We start from the raw sequence: 16,777 nt of genomic DNA, 5'->3' as shown, positions 1-16,777 counted from the left end.
GATGAAGTCTAGGTGGTTCAAGGAAGTGGATGTATGTTACAGAGCTATTTGCTGAGCTCAGCTGTAGTTGTGGCTGGCAGTTGGTCTGAAGGGGTGTGTAACAGGGAACACCTACGTTTCAGAACACAGCAATGCCTTGTTAGTACTGGCAACAGAGGCTGATTTCTTAATAGGCCAGGAGGTCCTAGGTTCTCTCCTTCAATGTAAATATTTAAAATTGAAGGAGTTGTTTTTTTTTTTTTTTTACTTGTTATGCAACATTTTAATAAAAAAAGAAAATATAACATTACCTAGAAAAGTAACGGCAGGAAGATACATTTAGCTCCAGGCATTAGGACTTGAAGACAGCACCATGGGGGTTCAGCTGCCACATTGACAAAGCTGTTCCTGTCTCTCCCACTCTTCCCTACTGTTGCCATACAAGTACTTTGCAGCTGGCAGCCAGGGAGCCCCTGAATCTGGCTGCATAAAACTCCATGGATGGATGAAGCCCTTCCAAAGCTTGGCCTGGACACAGCAGCAGGATGTGTCTTGTCTCATTTTTTCCCTGCAGGGAAGCTTGCCCTTTTAGCATGTGCTCTGGTCTCCAGTACTGCAAGTCAATCTCCTCCTGCACAAGTACTTTAAAATCTATTTAGGTGAAAAATAATGCACTTTTCTAGAGGCTCTGCCTAGGTATCATCTACTGGTGCACAGAAATCATTACCAAGCAAGTAAGGTCATGTTTTTCTGGGCTACACAAATGTGTCCATTACCCTTGTCTGAATTAGCAGCTTCAGGGCAATGTCCCATCCACGCTCTGAAAGTACCAGAAAGGCAGTGGCACTGAACTGATCCGAGCACCAGCAGCATTTGGCATGCTCCCCAGAGCTGTCTGAGCAAACAAGGCAAAGGGGAAAAAGCCTGTCTTTCCCTCTCTCCACCTGCCCAGTGACTCAGAACAACTAGAAATGGCAGCTTAACTCTCAGAATACAGACCAATATATCCAGCAGTCAGCGTGAGGGCATCGGGAGTGCCAAGAAAGTGAGTATGTTCAGCTGTTTTTGGGGATGGGGGAAGGGATGGGGACACTTGTACCTCTACAGCAAGCCCTGCCTGGCTAATCCCGCTACATGATCAGGAACAGGGGTGCTCTAAAATTAGCTCACCAGGGTGTAATGGTTCTGAGACAAAAATTAATTCCTTCATTTCCCTTTACCTTTACTGAAAAACGTTGTCATCTTCCAAATTTCTGGGAAAGAAAAAAAGTGCGCACAAACCTTCTGCATTCCTAGAGAGATAATTTGGGCGGCCTGACTGAGGGTAAGTGATAAATTCTGGTTGAAGTGATAAAGTTCCAGGTACAACAAATCTGCATGTCATGGCCTGCTTTTAAAGAAACACAGAATTTAAAATGGCCGATAACAGGTCTGACATGGACTTCCTGGTCTGCAGAGGCAGTTGCTTATTCCCATAGAACTGCTTTTGGAGAATAGGTCTGCTGTAACCAATGAGCTAGAGTGCCCTGAACATCTTGGCAAATGGCATCCATCAAAGCTGTGTAGGGAAAAAGACATACTGATACTCTCAAACCTGCAAAAAGCTTAGAAGAGAAACCTGACAGAATTAATAGCTGGGAGCAGGAGAGGGAGGAGCAGCTGAGATAGCTGTAGGGGCAGTGACAGCTACAGCCAGCTGCAGCAGGGAAAAATTACTTTTGAGGAGAGGATAATCACAACTGTGTGCTTTTCACTTTTATCCAAATGGTTGGAGCAGGTAGGAGAGGTATTTAAGCCAAGGAGTAGTTAAAGGAATTGGTACTAGCCTCAAGGGAATAGCTGAAATCCTGGAAGGGGCACAAAACAAAAAAAGGTTTTGGGGCTCTGCCCCCCAAAACTGCACAAAGATAGCTGTGTTAGTGTAGCACACACTCTGCTCAGACTACAAGTGCTTGAAGGACTGCAGGACACACTGAGCCAGGACCCTGCTTTATCCATCTGAGGAGTACACACCCCTGGGGAACTCAGCTCTGCCTCTGCACAAAGGTGCCTGTTCCCAGATCTTTGCTGAGCCAACAGACTGCTTTTAGCCTCTCCTGGTATTTGACTAACAAGCAGCCTCTGGTTTCCAGCACACACACGTCCAATAGCCCAGAACACAATAGTTGGTTTCCCGTTACAGCAGGGAAGGCTTTAACTTATTCACAAGAACAGGACAGCGAGTCAAATAGCTTAGTAGGTTTTAGAAAGGGATTGGATGTTTGCATGGTGAAACAACATCCACGGCCGTATTAGCTGGGATAAGGGTTACAAGCTCAGCGATCCTCATGCTACGGGACAAAATGATCAGTGGCTGGGATCACAGCAGACAAAAGCAACAGCCGTTCCCTGAAGCTCCTTGTGGAAAGGTCACGTGGCCATAAGCAGACGCTGTCAGAAACCAGATAACCCATTGTGAAGTGCTCGCTGGGCTAATCCTCCATGTCCCCAGCAAGCTCCAGAGAGGCTAGGCACAGAATGAACCAAATAGAAATCCTTGTTGTACCAAAAATAAAAACCCAAAAGAGAAAGCTTTATTCGTATGCATCCTACAGAAATGGTTACAAGAAATGGCCTTGGATTTATCTGTCAAAGAAAACATGGAACAGCTGTGCTCTCCCTAGGAAGGTACCAGCCATAAGCAGATTCCTTACAAAACAGGGCAGCATGGAAATCTACTGGAGGAAGGGAGGAGGGGAGCAGATTGGTGTTTTGCTCTTCAACACCGATGGATGGGGCAATTTCAAGCAATTGAGAGGGAGCCCAGTAAGAACAAGCTCAAGGTGTTTCTCCACACCAAAAACAGCACTTCCCATTTTTACATGGCTCCTTCTATGTGTAAGTGCTTGCTCACTCTGCTTTGTATAGAGAGTTGGGACAACAACTAGCAGAGCTTTGCAAAGGCAAGAGACAGTAATCTTCATTTGCCCTCTCTCATCATCAGTTCTCAACAGGTTTCAGTCCCCACTCAGTCTGTTGTTTCTCCAACACTAAGTATATCACTGAATTTGTATTGCTTTAGAAAAAAATAATCAATGAGTTTTCAATAAGAGTAAAGTCCAGAGATGTTCCAAGACCCTCTTGCCAACCAACAGGAGGTAGGTAGCCATGTACAAATAGGATCACCTCTTCTTGAAGCCATACTTTTTCCTTTCATAGAAAAGATCTGTCTTGGAACTGCCCAGGTTGACTATCTTAGGGCAACCATCTCTCTGTAAGAAAAGAAAATGCAAGTTAGGAAACGGGCAAATACAGAACAATATCATAGTTGTAGTAGGTTCTCTGTTCCCACACTCCTTGCCCTGTCTTCAATGCAGTTCAAACACCTGTACATATTGCTCTCCAGTGCTGGTTACCAATAAGACAGTGGAACAGAGAAAAGCACAGATGTCTCTTTAGCATTACTGTAGGACATGGTCTCCCTCAGGCCCAAAATGGAAAACAGCTCCTATAACATCAGCCATTTAATGAAAAGGATGTGCTGTGCCTCCAGACTGAATTCTTCCTAAATCAGGATATGCAGGACTTCTAGGGCCCAGAGGAATAACCTTTCCCCTCCTTAGCCAAGAATAATCTGGCTGCTCTAGATGTCACCAAACCATTCTTGTGTTTAGGAACCCCTCAGCAGTGACAGCAGAACTGAATCTCAGATTTCTTCTATCCTGGATCGATTACTGCAGAGGCTGTAGGGTCAGCTGCTCACAGCAGCTATATAGATAAGTTCTTGTACCTGAATTCCAGCAGAGGGTGAGAAAAAAGCCTCAAGAAAAGCAAGAGGAGTAGGGGAGGCCCTCCTGAGAGGCGTGGCAAAACCAAATCAGAAATGCCCTCTTGGTATACCTGGGAAAATTTGCCTGTGGGCCACCTGAGCCCAGCATCTGCATAATTCTTTAGGGCAAAACATTATGGCTGACCACAGCAGTTGTGAGTGACCCAGCAGGCAGAGGAACACGTGTCCTTGGCTGGAGTGCAAGCCTGAGTGCATTAGATTTATAAAGCCCCTGGGCAGATGTCAGATGCTGTAGAATCTGCACCCAAGCTGCCTGGCTCCCATGCCAGAGATGCAATCTGTTGGGGAGGATCTATCCATGTGATGGGAATAACAGAAGAGGTGGGGAACAGCAATCATCCCTCCCTCATACACCTGCCACAACACATTTCTAGTTACTCTCTCCTTATTTCATTTTGAACCTCAATAGTAGGACTCTTCCAAGACTTCCTCCCACAATCCATGGATTCTGTTCAAATCTTGACAGCCTTATTGCAGGGCTCTGCTCATTCTTCCACCTCCTCCTAAGGACGGAGCTCATGAGCACCCTCCTTTCTCCAAGAAAAGATTACTATTTGCAACTCACAGATGTCCTGGGTGACAAGGTGGAATTCAGGCCCTTACCCACAGATCAAAGTGGGCTGAAACAATACTTCATTCCTTCCTCCACCAGAATAAATGAACCAAGAGTAACCAGGTCCTTTGCTTTGTGCTCAATAGCATTCCATCTCTGCCATCCATTTTATTTGCTTTCTTGCTTCACTATCTTTTCCAGTCTTTATCTGAGGATGATCAAAGTGCTGTGGCTCAAGCCCTGGACTGTTAAAGCTTGAGGTAGAGAGCTCTGCCCATCTGGTTTTCTTATTCACATCAGCACCATAATTGTGACAGGCAGCAGCACACTTAATTTTTCTCCTTCTGGGCTCCCTATGCTTGTGCAAGCATACTTCAATCCTGCAACAAATAATGTCTAATCTGCTGTTTCAGATCTGCAACTTCACATTTGCAATAATATGTAACATCTGAGTTTTCTGTTACAGAGCAACATTCTTCACTCACAGCACATTCACCCAGGTGTCAAAACACCCCAGACCTGTAATTGTTCTCTAACCCCAGACCTGTTACTCTTCTCTAGCTCTACCTTTTCTACAGTCCTCCCTGACAGAGCAGCTGGTTATTTCACAGCTGAACCAAACATAAGACATAGGTAATCTTAGGTTATGAAAACCACTTGTTGGGAATCCCTATGAATCGATAAAACTAAAACCAAGCCTATTTTACTCATGTCTTATAAAGCCAGGCATCTTCATTCCAAAGGCAAGTGAACAAAATTACTGTTTCTCACAGCACATCTTCACAAAGTAGGAGGGAGCACCTCCATCAAAGCACTTATATCCCTATTTAGATAGAGAGAAAGATTATGGTCCTGTTAGATCTAATGACTAAACTCAAAGGAGGACCTGCTCCTGTTCTGGATTTGGCTGCAGGCCTCTAGAGAAAACAGACACTAGAGAGAATTAAAGCAGCAACTCAGCTGAGGACACTCTTGTACACCACTCTGAACGACTCTCTCAGCACGTTCTTCACAGTCATTAGGGTGTGTAGGAAATGACACTAGCAAAGCACCAAACAACTTTTAACAGACACTTTCACAGATACCAGGCCTATATTCTGGGATAGCAGAACTGTAAGCATCATGTTCTTCCTCTCCTGTAGGTCTTTCTAACGCTTTGTTGCAGTTCATGTTCTGCACTCATTGTGTTGGATTATTAACAAAAACCTTAAGAGGGGTGAACAGCTGCCTCATTTCCCACATGCAACGGCTTTCAGCACAATATTGTAAAAAGATGATAGCTCTGGCTATAGACAAAAGGGACCATTACACCAAAAAGCATTAGCAGAAAGAGAAGTATCTACAATACAGACAAATCCAGAAAAGAGTAAGGAAATATAAATTGTATCCCACTGAAATTATACAAGAAGCACCAAACTTGTGAAACACAATTACCAGTGGAGCCACTGGACACTAAAGACCAACTTTACCTTGTTATTCAAAAGAAAACAAAGGTTTTGATTCCACAGGCCTTATAGTACCATATGTGCTCTTAATCAGTGGCTCATAATGGACTTTAGGGAGGAGCTGCTTCTGCCACTGCCTTGCAGTGTCTGCAATATTTCTGACCCTGGTGAAACCTAGGCTGGAGCTGTACTAAGATAACAACCTGAAGTGATAACAAGCAGTGTGTGGAGGAAATGAACTGTGAGTGTGCAAAACAGTCAGAGATCCTTAGAACGAAGAGAGTTACACTACCTCAAAATGCTTTGCAAACACAGAGACCTATCAACAGGGGAATAAAGGTTTCAGGTACTGCAAACAAGAGCCAATCATCCCAGCACTAATTTCAGCAGCTCCAAGCCCCTTAAAGGTAAGCATGACTGCTGTGTAGCTGGGAAGACAACTTACATCTTTTTCCTGGATGGTGCACTCCTTGCAGTAGTAGGCGTCGGACACGCCGGGCCCCCCGCAGATGACGCAGCGGCCCTGGTAGGAGCCGTAGTTGCACTCGTCACAGATGCGCACCAGGGTGCAGGGCCGCACGTAGGAGTCGCAGATCACACACTTGCCATCACCTGCGAGCACAGCACAGCCTTTGCTTACAGAATGTCCTTTCTGTACCCCCACATGAGAGAAAAAGCTTCCTGGTCAAACAACTTCCCTGTACACTCAAAGACAATACAGCTGAACTGCAGAAATGTGCCTTGCAGGCACAGGGCATAACTTTGTATTGCACACAGACTTGACAGGAACAAGGGCTGTGGCCTGCAATATTTGAGGGGTTTTTTTAAATTTAATCATTCATTCACAGTCAAAGAAGAAACCCAAAATTACTTGGGTAACTACTTTGTGATTAGCCAAGGCTTGCTTAGATTGTACCACTGCTTTTCCTCTAGAACTTTTCCCAACTTATTCATTTGCAAGAGAAAAAAAGCCAGACTGACAGGACAAGAGTCCTTACCTACACAGAAGCAGCAGTGTAAGCTTCTCCCACAGTGCCACATCAACAGAAGTCTGGAGTTACTATGTTCAAAGAGATAAGGGATTGTACTCATGGTCCCTTTAATCCTTCATCTATGACAAGGCCAAAGGAAGGGCAAACTGGCATAAGCAGCCATTTCATAAAAGTTGCTCTTGCGCTCTCACAAAGAACTGAGTGAAATTCAAGTACTGATATCATACAGGCAAGGAGCCATCAGATGCCAGGGACAGTTTCTGCTGAGCTGGACCTTAACCAAAACACTGACCTACGGATGAAAGGCTTCATATCCTATTACCAGTTCCCAAGGTATCTAATCCTGACTCCCACAAACAGCTTGCCTAACCTGCTCCTAAATCTCTGGCGTGACAGCCCTCAGCTACTACCAATGGGAATCTGTTTCACTGTCAGGTGCTCTTGAAAATGATCTTCTTGCTTCAGACTGTCCTTCTCCCCCTTTACTTATTCTCACACTGTTTTTGAGTCACAAACTACTCACCTAATTTGTTCTGTTCTCCTACATGATCTAACGACAGATCACAAGGATCTACCAACAGATCATACTCTTTCTTCCCTTTCACAGCTAAGCATTTGATTCCATGGGTGTTTTTCCTGATCTAGCTTTAGATGTTTGCCCTCCATTTTTTCTTCTCCCAGATGCTAACGGGAACCTTTCTCACAGTATGATGAAGCCAAAACTCAAAAATGCATTTTTCCCCCTGCTTTAAAATGATCAGGATGATATTTTGGTATTACAGATTACAAGGATCCAGTGAAGCAGGCACTGTAGCCTCAGCCACTAGAAGTGCTGGCAGCAGGTACTCCAGGACTGCTTTTCTGCCAGAGTCTGTCTGAGCTTGCAACTTTTTAAGTATTCCTTGAGCTACACTCGCAATGTTAAGGTAATTGCTCCCTTCTCAAAGAGCGACATTAAGTTTGGGGTTAAAGCAAAAACAGATTCCAACCTTTAAATCCAAACTGCATGCTCTAACCACAACACCATGCTCTCAAGCAACTAAATGTGGATGCTATACTTACATTTTTCACAGAGTCTTCCTATTGCTGGGGAAAAAAAAAAGAAAAAATTACTTGAGGCGAGAGAAAAATCTGAGTAAGTACAAGCTTGAATGTCAAATAATTATCTTCTGCAATGAGCAGTCCTTAAAAAATTAAAGGGTAAACTACAGAAACTGTTTGAGCATAAATACAAACATTCATGACAAACAATATATATACTCCTGAAGAGATTTACCAGGACCAAAGATGCACTATGAATGCACAATGACATCCCTCTGCAGTAAGAAAATCTACATTCATCATTCCATTTCAAACACAGTCAGTGTGTCTGACTGAAGGAAATGTCGTACATGAGTCTTGGCACAGCTTTTACATTGGTTTTAGTGGGGGAAAAGCCAAAATTAAATGTTTGTTTAAAGCAGTCCAAATACCTTTTTTGCTTTAGAACATGAAGATAGTTAATTGTATCTTAGAAGTCTTGTCACTTGTCTAGGACACTCACAACAATGATGTCAGGAACTTGGATAAATGTAATAAATATCGAGTTCCGAAGACTAGATGTGCACACGCACAAAGACTAAATATTGATTTATCTGTGGTCTGAGAGACAAGGGATTTGTCAGGACATGATTTTCAACACACAGATGGTCAGAAGCACTGACTATTCTAAAAAGAGATTTCCTATGGACAGTGCAGTTGAATGCTTTGTGTTTGCAGATCTCGCAGAAAGCTGCTGTTAAATTTGCTTTTCCAAGGAGTGACAGAAACGTGGAAGGGATGCCTCAACTTCTAATCTTGTTAAGAGTTCTTTGACCCCTGACCAAAATGCTGACTCAGATGGGACAAGGATAAATCCCGTTATCTGTATTACAGGAATAACCCGGAAAATAACTTTTGCCTCGCAGCCAGAAAGATGCTCCCAAGTGCTGCTGGATCCACAACACACGGCGGGGCATCGGAAAAAAATTAATATAAAAAGAAAACAAAAGAGGGAGGAAGGGAGGGAGGAAGGGAGGGAGGGAGGAGCGGGAGGCGCGCGCCGCCCTTCCTCCTCCCGCGCCTCGCCGGGCCTGAGGGCCGCGCGCGGGCCCCGCGGCCGGTAACGCGCGCGCGCCTCCCGCTCGCCCTGCTGCTGGAAAAGGGGCAGAGGGAACCCCCCATCCTCTACCCTGGGGACCCACCGACGCCCGCCTGCTTGCGGCAGAAGATGAGGTCCGGGTGGTGCTTGGCCATGGCGAGGCGACACCCGCCCGGCGCTGCTGCTGCTGCGGCCCCGCGGAGTCCTCACCGCCGCGCCGCCCCCGGGTCCTGGCCGGGGTGAGAGCAGCGCCTGCCAAAGCGCCTCCCCCCAGTGGGAAAACGCCGAGGGATGCCGATATAAATTTTCCCCCTAAAGCTTCCCCATCCGTAACCTTCCCCCGCCCAGAGGAGCCCCTCGTGGCAGCCAACGACCCTCTCCTGTCGCGGGTGTCTCCCTGCCAGGACCCGCGCGGCCACTCCCCCCCCGCGCGCGCCGGAGATGTCAAAGGGGCCGCGTGACGCCATCGCGGCGCGACTCCATCTTTGTCAGTGAACAAAATGGCGCCGTACTGCGTGCTGGCGGCTCGGCTGAGGGTGAGCGGCGGCGGCGGGCGGGGCAGGCAGCGGGCGGGACGGGTGGTGGGGATTGCGGCAGGGACGAGATCACTGCCCGCTGGGCGGCCACGAGGGCGGCCGCTCGCCTGCAGCCTCGGGGTCGGGCCGTCCCCGCCTCCGCGTGTAGGTCAGCGTGTCCCCGCGGCGGCCCCACGCCCTGTTTCCATGGCGATGGTGGGGCGGCCGTGGCTTTGGTGGCGGCGGCGTGGTCCCTGCTCAGGTCCTGGGGCAGGACGTCTCCCGCCACCGGGCCCGGCCGGCCGTCAAGGTGAGTGCAAGGTGAACGGGGCGGTGGGGACGCGGCCTGGCGCCGCCGCCACCCCCGTCTGTCCGGAGCCCGCTGCGGTGGGCTGGAGTCGCTGTCAGAGCCCCGGGCCTAGCAGGGCAGTGAGCCCGAGGGCGCGGGCCCGAACGGTGAAATAAAAGGTCTTTCCGCGGGGCAGGCATTTTTCTTTCCCTCGTCTTGTTTTACTTCCCGTTATAGGCACGCGGCAGCACAAGGTGACTCCTTGTTGTGTGAGTGAGCTGTCCTTTGGCTACTTTGCTTCAAAAGTCTTCCTTTAAATGCAAACAGAGGCCCTTGGGTGACAAAGATGCCAGCCTCCATGTGTGGGGAGCTAGGACGGCGGAAGAAACGGGCGGGTCAGGCACATAAATGACCTTTTTTCCCGGGGCCGTGATAGAGGCTCTCAGTCTTGTCTGTCATGACCTCTAAAACTCACCTTCACCAGTAATGTGATCTCGCCACAGAGATTGCCTTCCTTAAGACTTTGTCGTGTTTAGTGTCTACTCAGTAATAAAGTTTTCATATCTTTTAAAGCCTCTAAGGCAAATACCAGGTGCAATTTTCTGTTTAGGGCTGCTCAGGGATAAGGAAGCCTTTGCTCCCCTGTGATAAAGGCAGGCAGCCTAACTTCTCAGTTTGCCACTCGTGACCTTGGCCAATGTGTTCTCCTTTCTTAGGGAACTGAAGTAAGAATTTGGTTGGCTAAAAGTCTTTTGTGAATCTTAATTCCAGTTTGGTTATTACTGTCTTACTTTAGAGGTAGATGCTTTAGAAAAGTATAGTGGTTTTTAAATTTAAATGAAAGTTACAGAACAGCATAATTTCAGTTAGGTTGGCATACTTGTTCTTACTTGTTAAATAGTTTTTAGTTTGTACTTTGAACAGAAATGAGTACTCATAAAATGAAGGCAAATCTTTTAGTAGTGTAATGAATTGGTTCTTGTTTTATGCTGTGACATTGCATGAGAACAAGCAATCGTTTGCTAAAATTAATATTGTGTGATGCAAAACAAAGGCTGTGCTGGCACAGTTGATATGGGGAATTTAGTATTCCAGGAGGTTGTCGTCTATTATCAGGCTTGGGGTGCATATTTCCTTCCCCTCTGTGAAGCCTAAATCTGTGATGCTAATCACACATGCCTCTAGGTGATGTCTTTAGGAGGCAGGGGTTTTTTGCCCTGTGTCACAGCCTAGAAATTAATGGATATGAGCACTGTGATAGTGCCAGCATGGGCCATGGCACGTATTGCTACTATTGTTTGCCTGTTCGTTCTGTTTGCCTCCCATCCTGAAACTGTTTTGGAACTGGAACTGCACACAAAGCTTGCCTCTGAGGGAAATAAATTGGAATTAGCCTGATTTGGACTATCTGTCCTATTTTAAGTTCTAATGGCCTCAGAGGGTCAAGATCTCTTTTCTGCCTACCTGTAATAATGTCTTTATTAGCATTCCATTTTTCAAGCCACATTTCCTAAAGATTGACTGAAAGGGAGGGCTATAAAGCTCTAAACTGCCTGAAATATTTGGTTTATTGAAGGCATTGTGGGTAAGTACCAAAATTATGCGTGGGCAGCTTTGTGTATCTGGCAGAAATGTTCACCAGGGCTAAACTGATCTTCAGAACCATAATTTTGGTTGCTCTTTTGAGGTGGGTTTAGAAAATGAACCTGCATTTACAATTTGATTATACCATGCTGCTTTTTTTTTTATTTTTAGGCTGAATCATGGTGAATGTTGGGAACTTGGCCAGTGTTCTTAGATCAGGGAAGATGAGGAAAGATGGTATTTTGGGTTTCAGCTGGGATTTCTAGGACAGATTTCCCAGATAGAAGTGCACGTAACACAGTTGCTACTCTTTTTAACATGAGCTTTTGCTCACTGGGCTCATCTGCCTTAGTGGCTGCCAAAATGCAAGTTATTTTCTGAATTCAGACTCCCCTTGCATCTGGAACATTCACTGTAGTGAGCTAAATGCATGATAGCTACCTTAAAATTTGTAAAGAGCAGTGTTAGCTTCCTTACAGAGATTTCAGAAATAATGATCCATTTATTAGACTGGCTTTCTTTGGTCTTTAAAGGAAGCTTTTCGCCTCGTGAAACACCAGTAGGCTTAGGAGCCCTGTAATGATTACTGCCATTCCTTTTACTGAAATTTGAACAAGGACAGTGCAAACTGGAATAAGGGATTCAGTGCCAGGTGAGAGGAGGTCACTTGGCAGCTGTTTGGTCAGCCTGGAAATAAACAGTTCCTGGATAAAAGGGAAAATTTATAGATTTATAGATTGCCTATTTCCCTTGGCTCTTGGGCTCATGGCATTACTCACTGCTTACTAAAAAAACCACCATGGAAGCCCCCACAAAGCACTAGTACACCTCCTCTCAGAGAAGAGTGAGAGGGAATGAAACTGGGAACTGTCAAGCTTGTGACTTTTCCTTAATCTTGCAGTTCTCCCACCCTATTTCTGAGGATGCAGTAGAAGGACAGGCATGGAGAATAGACAGGTGTGATGAGTGATATAGTGTAAATTCTTTGTGAGGAGAGATCAGACTTTTGAACCAGGCAGTTTGTACTTGTTCCTTGGTGGTGGTGGAGCCTTAGACTTGCTGGGTGCCAACATGAGCAGAATCATATTGAATCAAATTAATTCCCAGCAGAAACACAGGATTAGGTTTATATCCTGGTAAAATGAAGATGGCACTTTTTAAATAGGTGCCTTTTAAAATTCTTATGTAGAGAAAAATGCTTGTCTAGTCTATTGAAGCTGATTGGTTTAGGCAGTTATTTTCCCTGGGTCATATTGGCCATTACAGAAACAGACCTTCAGTTTTCCAGACCTTTCCAGGTCCAGACAGAATCCTTCACCTTAAACACACTCTCTTCCTGCTTCTGGTGGTCTGAAGCTGTGGTCAGCAGGATTCAACTACTTTGTATTGCTGATCTTGCAATTACCAGCTCAACACTGACATAGTATTAGAAAAAATATCACATTTCCTTGTTCATTTCATGAAGTGAAAAGACCCATAGACATGTCTGTTCAAACAGAAAAGATTTTACCTGAATTCTGTTTGAAAAATTTTGTTGTACCTCTTTTTGGAGCACCCTGCTTCAGATTTCTATTTTAATCAGCTTTGGACTCAGGCAAGACTAAGATGCTATGAAGCCTGTGCTATTACTTTTATTTGTGTATCTGTTCTTCTCTATGATGAATTAAGAAGAAATTATTTCATTAAACCACAATACATTTCCTGGCCTGGGAAAGAGATTATTTTTCCATGAACAGTGATTAAATAGCTCAGTGGTTTTTTTTCCCAGCCCCTCCAGCAGTTGGAGAGTTTCACAGGACTGAATATCTTGTGAGGTTAAAAAAAAAAAAAGGCCAGAACAAAGCAAACATAAAAGTTACATGGCTACTAGGTAAAGAGCAGCTTTGCCTAGTTTGTGTGTTAAACAATAAGAAGCTGGGTGGTGTTTGTATTGGTGTGGGTGGTTGTTCTAGGGTGGCTTTTTTTCTTTTTTTTTTTTTTTTTTTTTTTTTCCCTGCTGGTGGAAGAAGGAAAGGTCTTAAGTCTGACACCTGTTTTAAGTTCTGGAAGTTCTAGGATTAAAGTGCAGCACAGTGAAATTTGATGCCTGGGTTCCCCATGCACTCATGGAGAAGCAGTGCCCTCTTTGTACCACCAGGTTCACTTCCCTCAGATGTTCTTTCATAATGGTGGTGTACAACTGCTGTAAGTCTGTGCTGCTTCTACCAAAAGCTCTTTCTGTAATGGCTGAGCATAGCTTGGTAAAAATGCAAACTGCCTCCTTCTTGCTTGTGTACTGACTAATGTGATCTTGCTTAGCTTTCCCCAAATTTTTGTTGCAAAAGATACGAACAAGGGTTATCAAAAGGACAATAAACCAAGAGATTTTGCTAAAAATTGGTGATATCTCTTTGATCGTGATTATTTCAGGCTTGCTTTTCAATGCTGGTAACGAAAAAGCTGGAAAAAATATTCACACGGAAACATTAAAATGCTTGAACAGGTTTAAAGAATTATATAGGCTTTTTTTGACGGTGGTTAAAAAAACCAACCAAAACAGTGGTAGGTACAATGATTGTGCTCTGAACAAGGAATATTTACGATCGCACATGCAAAAGGGGTGTTTAGTGTAATACTGCTACATTTATTAACCTGTACTTGTCAAAACTCTTTAACTCTGAAATAGCGGATGAATAGAAAAAGCGGGATTGAGATTAAGGTGTAGTTCTGGAGGAGGAAGAGTTCTGAACTCTTTTCTTCAGTCTGTTTCCAGACTTCTAATGCTGGCAAGTGAGAATTTGAAAGCATGTAAGAAATGCGTGTGCTAAATCCTTGGAAGTTTTTCTGGAGGCTGCTGTCTGACTCAGTTTTCAGAGCTGCGTGAGAGCTTTTAGTCCTGGGCACTGACCCATCTCTTTCAGGTCAGGTTCTGTAAAGGTGCCTCGCCATAGCCTGCCCTTCTCCTGTGTTCCAGGAAACTCTCTCACTGTGGAGGCTGCCAAGTGAAATTTGGGCTTTTTTTTCCCCTGGCACTTTCTGCTGATGCGTTCAGCTCACAGTATAGTTCACCTGTCATGCAGCTAACTCACCTGTAGGGTAAGTTCAAGGCTTTTCAGAGGTGAAAGGTGAGGGTGCCTTTGTGAGTGAGGAAAAGAGCACCAGCCAGGCTGGTGGAGCTGGTGAGTTTTTTCCACATCTTGCTTCTCCTGCTCTGTGTTACATTGTAGACCAGGCCTGTACACCATAGTCTCCTTGTGGAATTTAATATGTTTTGTAGCAGTATGGAGGGACCCTGCCTAGGAAACTTATTATGTGATGGTGGAACAGAGGCCCGTCCAGTCAGATGGGCGCTGTATCTCCTGCCAATGTCAATTTCAATTCAACTCAATGGCAGCAAGCAAACACTAGGGATAGTTTGCTTTAGAAACAGCATTGGTTCTTCACCATGACTCTGATGGGTAAGGAGCATGGCAGACTGGTGCTTTCTTGAGAATTGGCTCATCATTGCCTGAAAGCAGATTTCTCATTTGAAAGCATAAGGCTTCTGGTGCAACAAAGAAAAACGTGGAATAATTTAGTAAATGCTACCTGTTCTCGGTACTTTGGCTTCTCACTGTTCAAGATAATATGGAGTATTGTATGATGAAATATATTTGGGTACCTTTGCATTTCTCAGTCTGTAAAATCCCAGTAACAAAAACTGTAAAACATTTTCGATTGATATTTTACAGAAATTCACTCTACAGGATTCCAGTTTTAATAGTTTCCTTTTTTTCAGCATGCCTTGAATAGTGGGGTACGACGCTACCATGTCGCTCCTGTTCTGTGCCAGCGGGCCAAGGTGGCCATGAGCCACTTTGAACCTAATGAATACATCAATTATGAAAAACTGGAGAAGAACATCAACATTGTCCGTAAGAGGTAGGAGTGGAGGAGGGAAGAAGGGAGGGGGCGCAGTATTGAATTGAGCTCTGCAGTGACAGGAGAGGAAGAAAAAATTGTTGTGGGGCCCTGACACAAGGATTGTTTACCAGGGAAAGCAGCACTGAACAGTGGCAGTTGTAAATATAGTAAAGCATGAGTTGTAGTGTCTCCTCATAGTGGTGGGGCACTGTGGGAAGGGTTGAAGCACTGCAATGTGCAGAGAACCAGGCCAGTGCAGAGGAGGTGCTAGTAAGGGCTCCATCCTCTTTGTTTAATACCCTCATTGAGGAGTCTTCACATTGGCCCTTGCTTCTTTCTGGGGCAGCAACATGTGCGTCAGGGTTGTTATAGGCTAATGCTTCTTTGTGCTGTGTTCTGCTGTAGGTGTTAGGCATGGAACAAAGGGCTAGGAATTCATAGCATATGTAAACATAGTGACCTTAATCTGCTGATAGAGGCTTGTGTGCTTGCTAATTTGTCATTCCTGCTCCACTTACTGTGGCAATGGTTTGTATGACTTGTCCTTCAGTCTTTGCGTCCCTTGTTAAATGTGGTTCTCATTTCAAGTTGTTGTGTTGATTTAGTTACTTCTCAGAAGATCTTGCTACATACATAAATAGATTCCTCAGCTGATACAGCTGCAGAATGAAAGGTCTGAGGTCACGAAGCTCCGCTTAGTTGTATTTGCTGTGGGATCTGGTATTTGTGAATTGAGTCTGACCTCTGTCTCACCTCTACATTTGCTGTCTTGAAGTATGACTCAAGAAGCGAGCAGTCAATGTTTCTTTTACAGTATAGGAAGATTAGAAAACATAAAATGGCATCAATTTATATGTTTTTGAACTTTATGAACTGGACCCTTGTTTAACCATGTGCCAGTAGATATTTTAGTGCAGTAAGAAGAGCATGGAGGTTTCTCTGTGCTAATAGGTCTTAACAGTCTGAGGAATATAGGGCAGCATTCTGTTGCATGCTCAAAATGGCAAATGTTGAAGTACACAAGATGCAGATACTAAAATTATTCTCCCCAGGCTTGACCGCCCTCTGACCTTGTCTGAGAAGATTGTATATGGACACCTGGATGACCCAGCAAAACAGGAGATCGAGCGCGGCAAGACCTATCTGCGCTTACGGCCCGACCGTGTGGCCATGCAGGATGCCACAGCTCAGATGGCAATGCTTCAGTTCATCAGCAGCGGGCTGCCAAAGGTGGCTGTGCCTTCCACCATCCACTGTGATCACCTCATCGAGGCCCAGGCAGGCGGTGAAAAGGATCTTCAAAGAGCCAAGGTCACTATTGTAGAGGCGTAACTTCTGTCTGTTTGAAAATGTCCTTCCAGTTGAAGGATAAGCTTATTTTAATTTTTTTTACCCATAAGGACAGCCAGGAATCAGATATGGTAACAGATTGCCTGTGGTGGTCAGCTCTGTAGGTCAGATGCAGTGAAGAAACAGGCTAAATGGATTTTTGGGAGTTTGTCTCCTTGTCTCCTCAGATTCATTCATTACATGGTTTAAAATACCATGAATGTGGGAAAAGCTAGTCTTAAGTTGTTAGTGATGGAAGCC

The 16,777-nt window shown here is 44.9% G+C and overlaps 2 protein-coding genes across 5 annotated transcripts in view; one reads left to right on the top strand and one right to left on the bottom strand.

Annotated features, from left to right (window-relative positions):
* Positions 1-899: 899 nt before the first annotated feature.
* The window catches only part of ACO2 (aconitase 2), a 30,679-nt gene continuing 14,801 nt past the window's right edge, over positions 900-16,777 (top strand). The window contains exons 1-5 of one of the 4 annotated variants that reach the window (XM_030237900.2): positions 914-1,024; positions 7,581-7,724; positions 7,872-7,933; positions 15,063-15,205; positions 16,240-16,498. In XM_030237900.2, the coding sequence (XP_030093760.2) occupies positions 15,132-15,205; positions 16,240-16,498 (333 nt within the window). In that variant the 5' untranslated portion in view covers positions 914-1,024; positions 7,581-7,724; positions 7,872-7,933; positions 15,063-15,131. Of the gene's footprint in view, positions 1,025-7,580; positions 7,725-7,871; positions 7,934-9,301; positions 9,454-9,723; positions 9,743-15,062; positions 15,206-16,239; positions 16,499-16,777 lie in introns of those variants that run through there. The other 3 variants (XM_018909980.3, XM_009086543.4, XM_050985502.1) reach the window with 3 other exon arrangements.
* On the bottom strand, positions 2,531-9,243 carry PHF5A (PHD finger protein 5A). The gene is made up of 4 exons (XM_030237901.2): positions 9,021-9,243; positions 7,861-7,884; positions 6,252-6,418; positions 2,531-3,230 (listed from the first exon to the last, which is right to left on the bottom strand). Exons 1-4 carry the CDS (start codon positions 9,070-9,072, stop codon positions 3,141-3,143), a joined length of 333 nt encoding a protein of 110 aa, XP_030093761.1. The 5' UTR covers positions 9,073-9,243; the 3' UTR covers positions 2,531-3,140.

Source organism: Serinus canaria, chromosome 1A, assembly GCF_022539315.1.
Source record: "Serinus canaria isolate serCan28SL12 chromosome 1A, serCan2020, whole genome shotgun sequence".
In the NCBI taxonomy this organism is placed as follows: Eukaryota; Metazoa; Chordata; class Aves; order Passeriformes; family Fringillidae; genus Serinus; species Serinus canaria.
The sequence above is the reverse complement of the archived record's forward strand: the minus strand, read 5'-3'. Positions and strand labels throughout refer to the sequence as shown.

What these genes read in the sequence shown, in the direction of transcription:
- PHF5A (XM_030237901.2), bottom strand. Translation starts at nt 9,072, where the DNA reads ATGGCCAAGCACCACCCGGACCTCATCTTCTGCCGCAAGCAGGCGGGC. An exon ending in CCGCAAGCAGGCGGGCGTCG is followed by an intron (nt 7,885 to 9,020) that starts GTGGGTCCCCAG and finishes TTTTTTCCCCAG; the next exon opens with CAATAGGAAGACTCTGTGAA. An exon ending in GCACCATCCAGGAAAAAGAT is followed by an intron (nt 3,231 to 6,251) that starts GTAAGTTGTCTT and finishes CTTTTCTTACAG; the next exon opens with AGAGATGGTTGCCCTAAGAT.